This window comes from Triticum urartu, chromosome 6A, assembly GCF_056163025.1.
Source record: "Triticum urartu cultivar PI428250 chromosome 6A, HENAU_Tu73, whole genome shotgun sequence".
NCBI classification, from domain to species: Eukaryota; Viridiplantae; Streptophyta; class Magnoliopsida; order Poales; family Poaceae; genus Triticum; species Triticum urartu.
This window is the reverse complement of record NC_141878.1, coordinates 109,600,120-109,618,285: the sequence shown is the minus strand read 5'-3', so window position 1 is coordinate 109,618,285 and position 18,166 is coordinate 109,600,120. Positions and strand designations below refer to the sequence as shown.

General features: G+C 43.0%; 1 protein-coding gene across 1 annotated transcript; it reads right to left on the bottom strand.

Annotated features, from left to right (window-relative positions):
* Window positions 1-16,139: 16,139 nt before the first annotated feature.
* LOC147964326 (uncharacterized) lies at window positions 16,140-16,658 on the bottom strand. The gene has a single exon (XM_087529923.1). The coding sequence runs from the start codon at window positions 16,656-16,658 to the stop codon at window positions 16,140-16,142; it is 519 nt and encodes a 172-aa protein (XP_087386049.1).
* Between the last annotated feature and the right edge of the window lie 1,508 nt (window positions 16,659-18,166).

The window sequence follows — 18,166 nt, the reverse complement described above, 5'->3', positions numbered from 1 at the left end:
AGATCTTTGTTCATTATAGAACCGCAAGTTATTAGCACCCACCAGCACCCACAAACTTATTTTCAGCTAGCACACCAAATGGTTTGTAATTCTTAATAAGAAAAGATGCATGGTGGTGACAAATTTTGATTTGTCATTTGGGACCCACGAGGAAAAGGCCTATCCAGGGCGGTGCCGACTCGATAGTAAACATTGAGAAACCTGGTTTAAAAATTACTATAATCCAAAACTCGGCTCAAAATTATGAAACTTGGCATGGTGTTATGACATAGCACCATCATGCCGTGGTAAAAAATAGTCCAATTTGGGACAAGTTTTGGTACAAACTTCTTACAAACCGGAGCTTCTCTCAAAACGGCTCATGGTTCCGAGAGGGACCTTGTCACCTATGTGTGTGAAACGACATACGCTGTCTCTTCCTGCCTTGATTTATTTTACAGAGGCAACATGCAACTATAGTAGCGTCGTCCTAAAAATATGAAATTATTCACATTTTGTTTTGCCTTTTAATACATTATTTGAGTTTCCTAGGCATTTTGCAACGTACTTTGGTGTGTGCAAAGTTCATGTGTGTACTAGCCACATATGTAATTGGATGTTCAATATGTTTATGGAATCAAGTCCTTATAAGTTATAAGTACATATGCTGTTGTCCTGTGTGCAATGACGTCACACACGGAGCATACTAGGGAACCCGTCGGTGATGATTTCATCAATCGCTAACAATTGTATACCACCAAGCGTTTGCCCACAAAACACATGACTTATTAGCAACAATCGTCTATGTTATTATCAGTCTTCGCACACAATTCTGATTACAGACCTCTTTGCCGCGTATAACACACATCTTGTTATATTGAACTGTTTCCCTTCTCTTGGCTCAAAGCAAACAGTTTATCCGATTGAATCGCATGCCGTATATTGCACACACCTTGATCTGGCTAACCGTTTCTTTTGTGTTGCCTAATCACAAACATTTCATCCTAGTGAACCGTATGTTGTATATCACACACACGTACATCTGGCTGCCCGTTTCATTTGTTCCTCATCATCGCAAATAGTTAATTGAACTGAACCGTATGCCCTGCAACACACACGCAACCAAAATCTGAACCGTGTTTGATGCATCCTCCATCGCAAACGTTTTGCACCTTTTTTGACGGGTTTTTTACACCATCGTTTGTGATTATTGTATCGCACACAGTTTTGTTGAAGGGTCTCTGATCATAGTGTCGCGTTAGCAGCATCCTGCAGTAGTGCTAGCTCACTCTCCAAATATCATTTCACTGTTCATTCGTCGCCGGTGAAAGATGGGGACCTGGACCCATGTCGTGATGGCAACTTCGATGGCCTACTCCGGCAAGAGCGCGGCCGCAGCAGCCAGGCGCGTGCTAACAAGCTTCATGAGGGCGACCGCATTCTGTGTCTGGGCGGCCAAGGCAGCCCAAACGACCGATGTTGCTTCTCAGGCGGCGGTGGCAGCATCTGCCTCGGGGGTAGCAACTAGCGAGAGCGGCACATCAGCTGTCCGTTCCGCAGCGGCGGCCTTAGCCCTGATGGAGGCCGCCCACTACCATGTCGAGGCCGTCCACGCCCAGCTCGTGGCGGCCACCGCACAAATCGAATGAAGCTTCTCCGACAACGGTCGGCAACCCACGACTGAAGAGTTGGCAATCGCCAAGAGAGTTCGAGCAGCCGTCCGTTCCTGCATGGCATACCTTGCCACGAGGGATCCCGCCAGAGCCCAGATCACAGCCACCCACGCCCAGCTCGTGGCGGCCTATTCCAAAGAGATGGTAGACACGGATGGAGAGATGCTTGCCGAGTATGGTGCAATTGATGCCATGGAGCCCCTTCCCTAGGAGATCGTCGGGCGCGAGCTGGACATGGAGGTGGCGGCGGAGATCGACGAGCACCAGCTGTAGTAGTACTCTTTGTTTTGTTTAATTAAGAGCGCCAATCTTTAATTTGTTAGAGTAATGTTTAGGTTAGCTAGCTCTGTTTAGTAGCCGAACTTGCTCGATTAAGAAGTTAGTCTCCTTTGTGTACCCAAATTATGCAATGACGTGGATGACCAATGTAACCAAGGAAATTTGAACCAAATTTTTTGACATTCAAACTCAACACACACGGGTTAAGCTATCTGAATCATTTGTGATATTCTGAATAAGGGACCATGTCTGTTGACACTTTGCACGCCAGTTTTTTTGCTGAAGCGATTCCAAATTTTTGTCTTCCACGGAAATATCTACCTCCCCACCCTCTCCCCCTTACCAAAATCCACACTTCCCCTCTTTTCGCCTTCCTTTCCATGTTGAAACCTTCACTCCCTGTTTGCAGTGCCGCCTCCTCGCCGACGACCCTCCTCCATGCTGCTCGGCCTCACCTATCCAGGCAGGTAATCCACACCCGACCCCCATCCTCCTTCTCCTTCCACATCCCACATGCCCCGACCGCCAGCGCGACACCTTCCACCCAAATCACCGACCCCTCCACCAAATAAGCGCCGCCCTAAGCCATGGTGCATGCAGTATAGCCAGGATCCCAAGGACCATTTGGCAGCGGAGACGCAAATCGCGGCCGCACGCGCGGATGAGGTCGCGATGGCTGCCATTCGTGTCGACCCCCAGATCTTGGAGGAGCACCTCGCCGTCGAGGCCACCATCGATGCCTCGCGCGCCGACGACGCGACGCAGTTGGCTATTTGGTTCAATTCTGCAATGCGATGTTCAATTGTTGTGGGTGCATTCCTTTATTGTATACCATGTGAGAAATAAATCTATTTTGGTTGTACTAAATACATGAGAAACAAATACAATTGCTATATTTCCATGTTGTTAAGCATGCTTGGTTTTGTTAACTATCTGATCTTCTATTAGGAGTATGTTATATTGTGCAATGAGGTGCTCAGTTAATGTTTGGTTCATTTGTTGTGGTATTTAGTTAACTATTTTGTTTGGTTCAATTCTGCAATGCAATGTTCAATAGTTGTGGGTGCATTCTGTTATTGTATACCATGTGAGGAATAAATTGAATTTGGCTGTAGTAAATACATGACAAAAAATACAATTGCTATATTTCTAAGTTGTTAAGCATGCTTGGTTTGGCTAACTGTCTGATCTTCTATTAGGAGTATGTTATATGGTGCAATATGGTGCTCAGTTAGCGTTAGGTTCATTTGTTGTGGTGTTTAGTTAACTGTTGGTTCAATTATGCAATGCGATGTTCAATAGTTGTGAGAGCATTCTGTTATTGTATACCATGTGAGGAATAAATTGAATTTGGCTGTAGTAAATACATGAGAAACAAATACAATTGCTACAATTGGTTGTAGTTAAATATTTGGTTAACTATCTGATCTTCTATTAGGAGTTTATTATATTGTGCAATGTGGTGCTCAGTTAATGTTGGTTCATTTGTTGTGGTGCTTAGTTAACTGCTTGGTTCAATTCTGCAATGCGATTTCCAATTGTTGTTAGTAGAATTTTGTATTGTTGTGCATGTGAGGAATAAATTGAATTTGGCTGCACTTAATACATGAGAAACATATACAACTGATATATTTCCTAGTTCTTAATCATGCTTGGTTTGGATAAATGGGTTTTCCATGTGGCTTGAATTAATCTGATGAATCTACAATGTGCTTAGTTTTCATCAACATATTTTACTGATAGCATGCGAACTCTTACTTAACCTGATGACTAACTACCTTATATGTGTTGCAGGGAAACAATGGGAAGCACTGAGGTTTACAATCGAGGTTAGCACGTGCATGGTCCGTTGTCTAATAGCACATTATTAGGCAATTGCAGGAACCATTCTAATATTTAGGTTTTTAACAATTTGGTCTTGCACATGTAGGTCCTGCTGTCACAGGTTTTGACCCACTGTTCGACCCTTTTGCATATGGGGAAATGAGTTGTCCATGAATATCAGTCAAGTCAAGAAACTCAGAAAGATTGTTAGGATAAAGAAATTAGCGACAAAAAACAACAAGATCTTGGTCTGCACAATGAAGAAGACATCAGTTCACTACAGGATGGTACTAACTACTATACCTTGCCTTTTTTTATTCCTTTGCCCCATTTCCAATATAGAGAAGATATTTATGCACATCCTTGTTTTCAGGCCTTTCCAAAGCAGTTCACTGATGATTACCTCTCAAACCACCTGTATGGTCAGGAGGCAAGGAAGGTATTCATACAACACCCACAGTTCAATATTGAAGTGTTCCTGAAGACGACGAAGGATGGACGGTCAATTATCCACAGGCACTGGCCTAAAGTTACAAAGACCTTCAACATCAATGAAGGCTCAATATTCGCCTTCTGCTTCAACAGTTTTCCAGATGAGATACAGCTGTCTATGTACCGTCTATGATGCTAATTTCGAAAGGTTATAGATGTTGCATGTGAAACTTGGTCCTGGTGTAGTTGTGTAATGGGGTAGCTGAGTGCTGAAGCTATATGATGTTGTACTCTGATGTATTTCAATTATAAAAATGAAATATATTGTGTGCTTAATATGAAATGTCAATTAGATTAATAAATGGATTATGAATAATCGGATAATTAGCCTGCTAATTTGGTTTTGCTATTGCAAACAGTTGTTGAAAAAATATCGTGGGCGATGACCTCAGGAAACGTACACAGTTTCTAGGAACAAACCGTGTTGGATTAATGAACAATCACACACGACTTTCTCTTGAAAACTATTTGTGTTAGGCCACCTTGGACAAACGTTTACCACATAAAAACTGTGTGTGATGGACAGCCTTTGCCACACAGTTTTTTCTACAGACCACGTGTGATGCATTCAATTTCGCAAATGATTTAACATGAAAAATCGTGTGTGATGTACCTGTGAACGGAAACGTTTTCCTTGGAGTGACTGTGTGGGATGTACATACGAACGGAAACATTTAGCGATGACTGACTATGTGGGATGTACTTGCGACCGAAAACAATTTTGCCGTATAGTTGTATTTTTTAGCTCTACTGTACGTATTTCCGCATTTAAGCGCTCGCTGGTCGCACACGACCTCATTCTGCCGAGCGTGTGTGCCAGGAGGGCATATCCCCGACGGTTTCTGGGTCGTGTGGGAAGGACACCCTATCGCCCACACTCACTTGGCGACGGGTCCAAAGGCAATTGCGGAAAGGGGTTAAAAATCGTTTGTATAGGACTGACGCATACCAGTGTGTATTTGTTCCAAAAATTATTGTCGATCTACAGAACATGGGTGCCCGAGTCACACAAACGTAACAAATAAGCTGGCATTTTGTAAATTGTTGCATGACATGTTTAGACAGCTTGATACCAAGTTGTTAGCTTTATGCTTATCCTCCTTTCCTGAGATTCACATGTGTTCTCTGTAGATGCCGAGTAGCAGTGACATCACTCATGCTTCAGGAGATGTATCTTCATCTGATTCGAACAACCCTAGGTCTTTAGCAGATGGTGAGGGATCATGTAATCTGGAACGGGATAGAGCTGCAGCAATTACCGTTCCGGCCAGGACACAGAGGAACGCTCCAAGGAAGCCCACACACTAGCCTAAAGGTGTATATGAAGTAACCAAGGTCGATCTAAAGTCTCGGGCTCCAACTAAACCAGATAAAGCACGCATGAGGTTCAGGAGTGTGTGTGGATTTGTTGGCAGGGAATGGCTCAACATTAATCTGCCAGGGTTTCGGAAGGCTGACATAGAAACATGGCAAAGGATAGTCCGGGAGATCATCGATCACTTCAACGTTCCAGAGCAGTGGAGAATGCATGTGGAACACGCTGCACTGAAGAAGGCTAGGGATGCTTGGAGAAACTGGAAGCACGTGCTGTACAAGAAGTACTTGAGTGAAGGCAAGGACCCAATCCCCGCACGCCCCCAAATTACAAAGGCGGACTGGGCAGAATTCAAAAGGATCAGGGGAACTATAGAGTTTGCTACGAAGAGTGCCAAGAAATCGTAACTTCAGAAGAGGAACACACACCCCCACCGTATGGGTGTGGCAGGATACTACGACATGAAACTGATATGGGACCAGGACAAAGAAGCAGTAGCTGCAGGTCGGAAACTGTTAGTGAAATCAGGGGCAAACAAGTTAGAGACTACTTGTAGGCACGCACAAGGAGGCATGATGATGAAACTTATTACTTTGAAAACTCACATGTTGAAAAATTGTATAGCGTGATGTTAAAGGCTTACGAGATCCTTGGAAGGTTCTACAGGAACTCAGGGTCATGTGACATTCTGTCCGATGCTCTGGAAACAAGAGAGAGCCCCCCTGGCCGTGCAAGGGGTATAGGTGTTAATGTCCCGCACAAGAGGACTTTCGCACTTAGCAAAGAAGAGAGGCTCAACATGAAAAAAGCGAGGAGTGAAATGAAGCAGAATGAATTGTATGAAAGGTTGAGGAAGGACATGTATTCGACTGTTCGAAAGGAAATTGAGGAGTCAATGATGATGCAGAAGACTCTAACACTGACAGATAGCCAGCAGAAGGGAGGGGAGGCAGGCATGGAGGATGCTGGTTATTGCGCGACAACATCGCGCAAGAGTAGTTGTGCATCAGCTCATCCTAGCGACACTGAGACTGCAGCTGCTCATGATGATGCTATATCTGATCTATCTGGAATGAAAGATATACTGAATGGCATGCTTATACATTATGAAGGTACATTAAAATGTGCAACATCCTGGGTTTGCCCACCCTTCTTGGAAGAGGGCCTCTTGTTGGAAAATGTGCCATTGAAGCTGGGCTGTGTGAAGTGCTATGTGACTGAAATAAAGCCTGGATTCAATGAATTTTCCCTGAAGAATGTCCTAGGACACTTTCATGAGCAAAGGACCTTGGGAGAAACACTGTTACGTTACATCCAGTGGCCACGAAAGGAAATAGACTTCATGGATGAGATCCCTGAAGCCCCGCCATGAGAAACCAATGTCGCCCATCAACCGGTGACGCTCTCCTTGCCACAACAGCTCTCGCGTGCTTCCCCCAAAGAACCTAATACTCGTAATCAGATGGCCGATGCATCAACCTGTGATCAGCCCGCCTGACTTTGTGCCATACAAGACATGTCATCATCCACCCCAGAGCGACGAGTGGCAAGGCCTACAACTGCTCAAGACGCACCACCGGTTCAGATGCCGGCCGCTGAAGCAGCGGGGGAGACCCAGCTGTAGCACATGCTCAGTAGACCAACCTGGCGGAACGGACTACTAAGCAGTCTGATGCCTCGGAACCGCCTGCTAAGCAGTCTGTAGGTCCAGAACTGACTTCTCATCAGTCCGTCGGTCCGCAGCCGCATGATCAGCATACCAATGCGTCAACACTTCCTACTCAGCAAACCAACGCGTTGGCACAACCTCCTCAGCACACCGACAAGTTGGTACCACCTGCACGGAAACCTGACATAGCTTCAACGCATGGTCAGCAGTCTGATGCCTCTGCTCCTACAACCCAGCATTTCGTCACAGTAGCCCCGCTAGCTCGGCAGTCTGGCATAGCTAAACCATCTGCTAAGCAGCCCGTCGAAGCTTTACCGTATGCCTTTCGGCCAACCAGACCTTGGACCAGAAGTGCTTCAAATACCAAGAAGGAAGCGGGAAAAAAGGCTGCACCCGTGAGGTAGCGCGCCTCAAGAGCGAAGAGGAAAGAGAACGATTGCCTCTTACTTAAAGCACTCATCACCCAGAACCAAATTAGCAGCAAGTTGTTTGAATTGGGGAGTAATATTACGTCTGACGGCATGGATGATGAAGAAATAACTTTGCAGCTTGCTAAAAATAAAGCAGACGTACTTGAAGCACGCAATTACGTCCATTGCCATCCATTTCTTGTTGGCGAATACTTTGATGAGTGCAGCTCCAGTTGCCGTGAGTTACATAAATATTGCATGGATCAAATGTTAGGAGGTCATCATGTTCTGCTAGTCTGTTACAATAGACATCTTTTTCGACACGATGTTGGTTCCATCAATGTGAGTTTCGAGGACTTACATCTCTTCTTCAACTTCGATGAGCTCGATGCCACTCTTGTCAGATGCCTGATTTTGTAAGTATTTAACGAACTCTGATAAACTTCTCCATACAACGCTCTAAATGATAAATAGCTAGCTGCATTTTATTGCTCTCAGGGGATTGAATGTGCAGAGAAGAAAAAGGGAGAGTGTGTATTTCATTGATCCTGCATTAGCAAATGGCACAACATTACATGATAAGGATATGCACGGGAGTGGGCCATTAAGACGGTCGCCCATATCTTCGAAAACGCGTCCCATGCAGAATCATTTCTCTGGCCATATCGTGAATGGTAAGTCAAATAAACAACCACACATACACTAATTGTCCTCCAAATTTTGACATAATTCGTAAGTTCATGGCTTTCTTAATATTTAGAGATTATTGGATATTGGTATTCATTGTTCCAAACAAGAACACAGTTTACTACATGGATTCTCTCAAAGAGTCAACAAACACTCTGGATCTGACGCATCTTTAGCAATTCATGGATAGATATTGAATTCTATGATGTTGAAATTAATTTGCATTCATATCTGGTTCAATAATTGATGTTTTCAAAATTCATCTTCATTTGTAGTGTGCTCGCATTATGGAAAACTAAACCAAGGAAACTGTTCAAGAGGGAACTACCTCTGCACCACGAGATCGTTTCCCCGATAACACACCAAAATCCGTTATTTTTAGAAAATGTATCCAATAGTCTGCAAATACCTTTCTTGGGCTAGTCGAATGTTCAAGCTTCTAAATAAACCTCTTTCTATTTCTGTCCCAAGAAAAAATACATCTAACACCGGTTAGGTTGTTCCTAACAAGACAAATACATGACTAATTCTGTACAAAAAATTTTAGTGTCCTCAGCAACAAGCAGGGACCAACCTTTGTGGATACTATGTTTGCACGCACATGATCTCCATATGCAAATCTGCTGATAGTTGTGAAAGTGCTCGCGAATTAGTACCAGTAAGTCTATCTTAATTTATATCTTCTACTCCACTCCTATGGCACATTCTGATCTTAAAAATACTACAGCTCATCTTAGAACCGAGGCCCCCTAAACCATTCCCCGCTGGTGAATTGCGAATGGCTCAAAGATTTATCAGTGACTTCTTCTTGAATCACTACATCAATCCCACTGGTGATAATGAATATTTCAGCATGCCATCTCTTGAAACATTGAGTAAGAGTCAGCCGCTAAACATATACGCATGGATCCATTGTTTTCCATCTGATGAGGTCTTCGTATTTCGTACATTATGATTAATTATGTAATGCATATATACGTGGACAAATCATTGAAATTTAGCTACCATTTGTTCAATTGCAATTGTTGCGAAATCTGATGAATGTTCTTCATGTGGACACTATTTGGTTCAATTGCATATTTTGGTGAATTTGCTTTTTGCATGCCAGTACAAATGGGATATTTTTGTCTTTAACCTAGCAATTGCTCCGCACACGGTTCAACTAAATGAGTGCGTGTGATCCACATCGGAAAGCAAACGTCAGTCGTAGCAGAACTGTTGGTGATAACAGCAGATCGCAGACGATTTGCAGCACTACTACGTGTGCGTAGGGGCTCTGGAACCGTTTGTGCTATCACATTATCGCAAAAGAGAGCTCGGAGTGAACCATGCCGGATGTAAAATACAATCCCAGTCGTAATTTTTTCTGGAAACATGTGGGATCCCAAACGAAAAGCACACGTCACTCTTAGCACAACCGTCGGTGATACATAACAAATCACAAATGGACTGCAGCACTTGTATGTGTGCGAAGGGGCTCATGAACCGTTTGTGATAGAACATTATCGCACATGGTAATTGTTAGGAAACGTGTGTGATGGAGTCTTGCATGCACACGAGTTCCGCAGCAAACTCGTGTGTGATGGGGCACATATCGCACACAGTTCACAGGTTGGCCTGTGTGCCTTCCACACTGTTTCCCAAATGGTTCATTACAGCACACCATTTGGTTTCACTGCGTCACTAGAAACGTTTAATCACTGATCCCACACGTGTGAAGGAATTTAGTGTGCTGCATCGCATACAATTACATTTAGCAAGGCCGCATCATGGCTCCCTATCCCCGACGGTTTCTAGGTTGTGTGGGAAGGACCCCCGTATCGCACACACTCACTTGGCAACGATTCCAAACGCCGTCGCGGAAAGGGGTTAAAAACCGTTTGTATAGCACCTCGCAGTACCAGTAATACATTTATCCAATTTTTTAACAAAAACATTATTAGACTGACAGAAGTAGATTTTTTTGAATACACAAAGTAATCAACATTAGCCTAGGATCAATGTACTGAGTTTTGAACTCTTGGTTGTCTGATTTTGATCTACTCCAAATTAATAGTGAATTTGATCTATTCTTTTTGGTACAATCATGCTCTCTTTATTTATAATTTGAACATTATTTGAGATAACATTGGAGTACCGTATGTTTTTAGTTTCCTGCAAGAAATACTCCTATTGGGTGAACCTGACAATGAACCTATTGGATGACAATTGGAGTACATTTCAGTTCACTCCTATTGTTCTAAGTGATCAGTGTACTCCTATTTCAGTTTTCAGTTTGAGATAACATTGGAGTACTACTATTGCTCTACATATCGTTGCAACAAGAAACACCTCAGTTTACTAAAGCAATAATTGGAGTACTAAATTCAGTTTACTGTAATTTTTAGTTTCGAATAGTGCACAAAAGACCAAAAGATATTGCCAATCCTACAACAGCGGGAGGAGGACAAGTTAAAAGATTATCGCCAATCGAGCAGTAGTAGGAGGAGGACAATAGTTGCGGTAGAATAGTGACCAACTATAGTTTTCAGTTTACTATTATGCACTATTCGAAGCATAAATTGGATAATTGGACAACAATAGGAGAACAATTTAATAGTTAACATCTCCTATGACATGCCAATTTAATTTAAGGATCAATTAATTGAAACCAAGGATTGGATTAGAACTAAGAGGACAATTGAAAAGATCCTGTCAATTTAATTTCATGATCTGTTAACTGAAACTGAAACAAAGGATAGTAGCATGAGGATAATTGACCAGTACCAGCAAAGGCGGGGGTGGGGACGAGGATTGGAGTAGCAGCCGTCAGCAACAGAGGTGGCGGCGTGGATTGGGGGCGTCGACATCTCCCACCACCGCCACCACCACTAGCCGGCAGCTCAACCACCACGGCGGCGGTAAGCAGCGGAATCGGGGGCGGTGAGCTATGTCTTGGGTGGCGACAGTCCTGCTCGTGGGTAGGCGACGGAGTTCTTGCTCGTGGGGAGGCGATGGGGGTCCTGCTCATCGGCGGGCTAGTGGGCGGCACGGGAGCTGCTTGTGGGCGGCACAGGACCAACTCGAGGCGGCACCGGACCTACTCATGGGCGCTGCATTGTGCATTGAGGAATTCGATGGCAGCTCGTCGTGGCGACGTGCGGGGGTGGACAGAGGGCAAAAGAAGAAGACATAAGCCTATTTTCCAGAGGTTTAAAACTACAAGGACTTTTTTGCAAAATATTGTTTGTATTACGCCCATAACATGCTTTTTCGGATAGACTATGTAGCAGGGAATTTCATTCATACAGGAAAAGAAAAGGAAATGGGTGGAGTGGAATTGGTGGCTTACAGACCGTGGTGATAACTAGGGAGGGGTGGTGGACGCGGGCGAGGGAGGGATCAACAGGGAGAAGTATCTGGCGGCTAGAGACGAGGGGATCTGGAGGAGTGGTACGAGATGTGTGGCGGCTGGAGAGAAAGAGACGGACGGGAGGGGCTTAGGGTTAGATTTTGTTTCTTTTATCTCTTTTTTGACGGATAGAAGGGTTATCCCTTGGAATAATTTGACAGACCTTTGTGGTTTCCTGGGGGGTCAGAAAAAAATGAAGTGATGGGTGTCATATTAAGCTCGCCACTACTACTTGAGTTATAGTGGCGGGCACGAATTACTGCCCGTCACTTCTATTTTCACACAGATTTGCTGCAAAACCCAAAAATACCAGTGGCAGCTGGTATTACTGCGCTCCACTTTTAATCCAACTACCAGTGGTGGGTGTCGGTTTGTGCCTGTCACTCGTAACATTTGTCCCACGGTAAATCTGGACATTTGTTACCAGTGGCGGGCGCAAGCTGGCGCCTGCCACTGTAAGCCGATAGCAGTGGCGGGCAGATTTTTGCGTGCGTTACTAGTAATTTGTAGATTATCACTGGTGTGTGCTACATTGCGCCCACCACTAACGTGAGTTCACCTATAAGACCTTTCCTAGTAGTGCCTGTTAAATAGCAGACAAGCATCACCACACGTTGGTTATAGGGCACTATACATATGACCTTGCTACTAGTTCTTGTCCACTCAAAGCATAAAGTAAAATCTAATCATGCATCCCGACTTGGAAACAGGGCCGGTTTGGCAAAATTTGGGGTTGTGTGCCATGCTATAAAATGTGGCGTATCTTCTAGTGGTCGATCTACAAAGAAAAAATTGGGCAGAGTAATCTGAAGGAGATCACATAAAAGGTTTAAATTCCAAATCATATGTTAGTAGTGTTTTAGTAGAAATAATAAATACTTGATACCTTTTGTTCCCATTGATTATGATATCAATAGACTCATCTTTGAAGCAACAAGCATAGCTTGTACATGCCTGGTAAAATAGAAGAGAATAATGGGTTAAGTCCAACTCTTGTAGACTTGATAAAAGGCAACAAACCATTTGATAAATGGTAGTAAAATTTCAGAGCAAGTAGACTAAAATTTGGACATCATGTAAATTAAAACTTACACAACATATGTTCTAAAAATTGGACAACACCATCTCTGCATTGGTAGAACAAAGCATTGAAATTGGGACATCACATAGACTAAAGTTTGCATAGCAACAAGAATGAAATTATGTCAGAAAATAAAATGAATTATGGACATACACAAGACTTAATCAGTGACACTCATACGTCATCAACATGGTTGAATCAATGTCAAGTATGAGCTCACCGGGAGGAGGCGGTACAAGTGGCCCATTGTTTGGCTTCCAAGGCTTAAGGTATACCAAGATGTAGATCTTGACAATATCGTCGTTAGCGCCATCACCCTATCCAAGAGGAAAGACAACCCGATGAAGCGCGCAAGCTCCCTGGCATTCTTGAAGGTATAGCACAACAGGTCCTCATGCGCAGGATCAAGCGGTGCGTGCGATAGGGGGAGGGTGCTTGCATGCTGGCGATGGAGCGTGTGAGCGATGACAGTTGCATGTGTGCTAGCACCCACAAATTGCGATCCCCAATTGGACCAGCGTGAGATCAGTCTGCTTTGGGCTAGAGAGAGGAGACACTGATGGAGCCATTTGGTGGGCTGCTCGCTTGGCTATTGACCAGGGCTTCTACTGGAAAATGGGCTACAAGCCATTTGCGTTGTTTAAAAAATTTGAAGTCCCTCAAAACGCTGCACCGGCTACAAATGCATAGGGCGCCCAACCCTGCTTGGAAATGTTACATGTAGAAAATAATAGGTGATAGTGATCAAGGGTTCCACTTGCCTAGTATTGATGATTCTTCAGTCGCACGTTATTGATCAAGCTACTATTCACTCCCGAACGATATGTAGTAAATAAAGAGTACTGGTAAACAACCATACAAAACCATCTATCAAACAATAGTGTAGTGCATGGCATCTGTTTAGATGGTGTTGTGAGATAAAGTGTCATGTGTCCACTATTAAGGAGTCTGGAGACAACTTATTAGTTATCACTTGGAACACATGTGACATAAGGGTTCACATTAAGTTTAAATTGTAAAAGGGTTCATCACATAAGGAGTATGCGATGCAAGGTTGCATTGCCAGGTTTCATTATAAGATCCACTACTAGTCCTGTCCTAAGTTGAATTCATACTAGGCTTGGTTTGAACTTCTTGTGTGAATTTGGTTCAAATGATTTGAATTTGGTTCATCTCAAGTGAATAAGTTCATCAACTTGGTTTCGATTACAATTCAATTTAAATTTGAATTTGGGTACATCTTGTATGAACTCAATTATAATTTCTTTAAATAAGGTTTGAATTTGAATTCAACTAAGTTTGAAATTCATAAAGCTAGGTTTAGATTCAAATCATTTCATATTTGATTAAGGTTGGTTCATGAATTTACTTGCTGATGGTTCCATTTAATTTGAATTAACTAAATGGATTTTAAGTTCCATTTAAGTTTGGACTTAATTCAAATTATGTTTGAACCTTCTAATGTGAAATATAAATCCAAAATGATTACTAAGTTTAATTTAAGTTTCTGAAATATTTTGTAAAAGGAATTATTCTATTTGGACTTTTTTTAAAATTCATCCTAATTAGGTTTAAATTTAGTTTGAGTTAGAGCTTTTGTTCAAATTTATTTAAATTTTAACTTGTTCAAATTTTAGCAACAATGCTAAGTTGAAACCACAATTCACTAGGTTGATTCCGCAAAAAGAATTGGTTAAATTGGATTTATTATTTACAAGTTGGACCCTATCTAAGTTTGACACCATTTTATTTGAATTTAAATTTCAAAATATTTGAAAATTAAATTTTATTGTCATGTGAAAGTTTATTTCCTAAGTATCAATTTTCAAAAAGTTCCACTCAATTTGGACTCTTTGGTAAGAAATTATAAGGGTTTGAATATTCAGTTTTTTTTGTAAAACTTCCAGTGTTTAATTCTGCCAATTTGATTTAATCTAAATTAGGTGGCACATGGCGGCTTCTAATTGGTTGGTAAGGATTCATTTAAGTTAAAACAAGGGTCGTTGGATCTGAGATGGGCAGCTGTAAGTGCATACCATTTCAGATTTTAAGTGATTTAATCATGGAGGTGTGTGCGTGATCAAATGGTGCAAAATAGATCTGGAGCTCACTATGGTTAGGTCTTCAGAAAAGTCGACAGAGACAACAAAGATAGTGCTGTAGCTCTCGTCGTTGATGAGGACGGCGATGCAAGGTGTTTCAGATGCGGCGAAGGGCATGGCTGGACCGGCACGGGGAGGTCATGGGTGGTCTTGGTGGTCCACGGGGTGTATGAAGATGGCGTGGCGTGGTTGATGGAGATCATCGGGCACTGACGACATGCTCAAACTTGGGCATTTTTGTATGCATGACTGGGTGAGTATGTGCGCACGGGCAAGATGAAGACGAAGGACACGACAAGAGCATCCATAGTGTGCTCACCTAACTAGAATCAATGGTGGGCAGTGGAGAGGTTCAACCTTCATTGGAATAGGTGCGCGGGGAAGCTTTGGTCAAGGCGGCGATGTCTAGAAGGTGCGTCGTGGCTCAGGAAAGAGGATGGTGGCAGTGTCATGGCTTGGGGTGGCGTTAACTTGTCGAAATCTAGCCGGAGGCGGTTAGGGAAAAGGTAGGCGGCGGGCGTTGGTTTGCCGACAATCTAGAGGCAAGAGGTGGTGCAAGGTGGGGCAAATTGATAGGTGAGGCAGGGGTACTTATAGGACATGGCATCAGGGCTTAGGTATGGCCAGGGATGTGCGGAGTGGAGATTGTTAGTGTCAGGTGTTCACGTGGTCGTGGGTGCCAATCTTTTGAGAAATTTACCTTTGTACCTTGACCCCTTTAGACTTTTCTTTTCGGCTTTCTACGTTGTGTGACTAGGGTTTCAACTACTCGTTTAGGGCCTCTAACTCTCCTAAGTGGCCATCCAAGGTCAACATGTAACCAATCCTAGGTAACTCTAGCTAAATAGCACTCAAGCAATTTTTTAAACATTTCATATTTGGGAAAAATTTGGCATGTAACATTGCATGAGATACTTGTCCCCCAATGGATAAAAATTCACCGTCATATATCACTTGAGTTCTAGTTCTTCATCGAATTACATAACTCAAACCCAAAACAAAAAAATCTTATCTAATTCTAGATAACCGCAAACTCAACGCGAGATCAACCTCGCTTCAAAGGGGAAACTAGTGATCCATGAATGAATGAATGAATGAATGTAGTATCGATATACCTACATCGAATGTCATATGTTATGAATTTGCAGAGGAGACACCAAAAAATGTCATGTGTATTATATTTTCCTTGCATAACAAAAAGAACATGACCTTCACATGTGCCCTTGCGGCAAGCCATTCACGGTCCAGGGATCTTGGAGTTGTGCATGTAAAATGGTGATGTCTGAGAGCCCTGTGGAGGAGGCCGAGCTTCTCCAGAGCCACCCATGAGGAAGTCAAGCATTGTCGGAACCTTTGGGAAGTCATTGAAGTTCATGGGTGACTCCTCATCATGGATTGCAGCCATAGGTTGCACGAAGTTGGTTAACACCGCCTCAACTGATGATCCCACACCATCGTTGGCAGCCATGGGAGAGTCGCTCATGTCTATAACATCGACTGGCCCCGATAAGCCTCCAGGGTAGTCACTTAGGATTTCCATGGGCTCGTCCTCCTCGTCGACCATGGGAGGCAAATTGAGGTCAATGATGCTTACTGCACTGTCAAGATTATGTGTCCTTGTAGGGAAGTTGTTGGGGATGCGCATGAACTCAATAGAGTGCTTGTCAATTCGCCGTCGACGCATGCCATGAGACTCCATCACCATCTGGGCATCCGTCACATCATCAACCTTGTTCTTTGGGCTAGCAGAATCCATGAACCTTTGAGCACAGATTCACAAATTAAGCAATATAAATCACCATATGCAAGAACCAAGAAAGAGTAAGTGCATACAGATACACAGCAGAGGTTGCTCCGATGTGAAGGAAGACTGGTGGAAGAGGAACTGGACGAGGGGGCGACAAGGAGCACCGACAAGTCTAGAGGAGGTGTCGCGACATGGACTCTCCTTGTTCTCTGTCGAGGACGAGGGTTTAATTATGTTGAGGGTGCATGGTCAGAGCCTCATATATAGAAAACCTGTTATACATGCCATTAACCAGCTATAAAAAGATAGCGAGAGATACCTTTGGACAAGATTGCGTGCAAGCAAACACTAGCTAGAACTGGCATATTCTTAATTACAATAAATGTCTCTCTTATCTAGCATTACATCTGCACCGATTTTTGCACATAGTCTAATTTTAGTCGATCAGTAATATTGCATAGTAATATCCAAGTGCTTATCCACACATGCATTTATTGGTGCACATAATTGTAGTAACACAGGACCGGCACTTTGTGAGTCAACATCTCCACTAGCATCCACATAGCATCAATCTAGTACCATCGGATCCGTTGGTAGGAGTTCAGGCGCAGCTGGAAGTCTTAGATCGGAGATCACTGATGACCCACAAGTATAGGGGATCAATCATAGTCCTTTTGATAAGTAAGAGTGTTGAACTCAACAAGGAGCAGAAGGAAATGCCAAGTGGTTTTCAACAAGATATTTCTGCAAGCACTGAAATTATCAGTAACAAGTAGTAATTATAACAAAGGTGCAGCAAGGTAGCCCAATCCTTTTTATATCAAAGGACATGCCAGAACTTTCTCTTATACTAAGTAAAGCGTTCTTGAGGACACATGGGAATTTCATCTAGCCACTTTCATCATGTTTGTTTGATTCACGTTCGTTACTTTGATAATTTGATATGTGGGTGGACCGGTGCTTGGGTGATCTTCTTAGTTGTACAAGCCTCCCACTTATGATTAACCCCTTTCGCAAGCATCCGCAACTACAAAAGAAGAATTAAGATAAATCTAACCATAGCATGAAACATATGGATCCAACTCAGCCCCTTTCGGAATAGCGCATAAAATAGGGTTTAAGCTTCTGTCACTCTAGCAACCCAGCATCTAATTACTACACCACAATGCCTTCCCTTATCAAACAAATATCGAATTCACATGATTACTTATGACAAGACTTCTCCCATGTCGTCAAGAACAAAAGTAACTACTCATAAATCATATTCATGTTCAAGATCAGAGGGGAATTGAATAGGATCATGGATCTAAACATATAATCTTCCACCAAATAAACTAACTAGCATCAACTGCAAGATGTAATCAACACTAATAGCAACCCACAAGTAGCAATATGAGGTTTTGAGACAAAGATTGAATACAAGAGATGAACTAGGGTTTGATATGAGATGGTGTTGATTAAGATGTTGATGAAGATTGGTCCTCCCACGATGAGAGGGTTTTTGGTGATGTCGATGG

Coding starts and splice junctions, on each gene's coding strand:
- LOC147964326 (XM_087529923.1), bottom strand. CDS start 16,658: ATGGATTCTGCTAGCCCAAAGAACAAGGTTGATGATGTGACGGATGCC.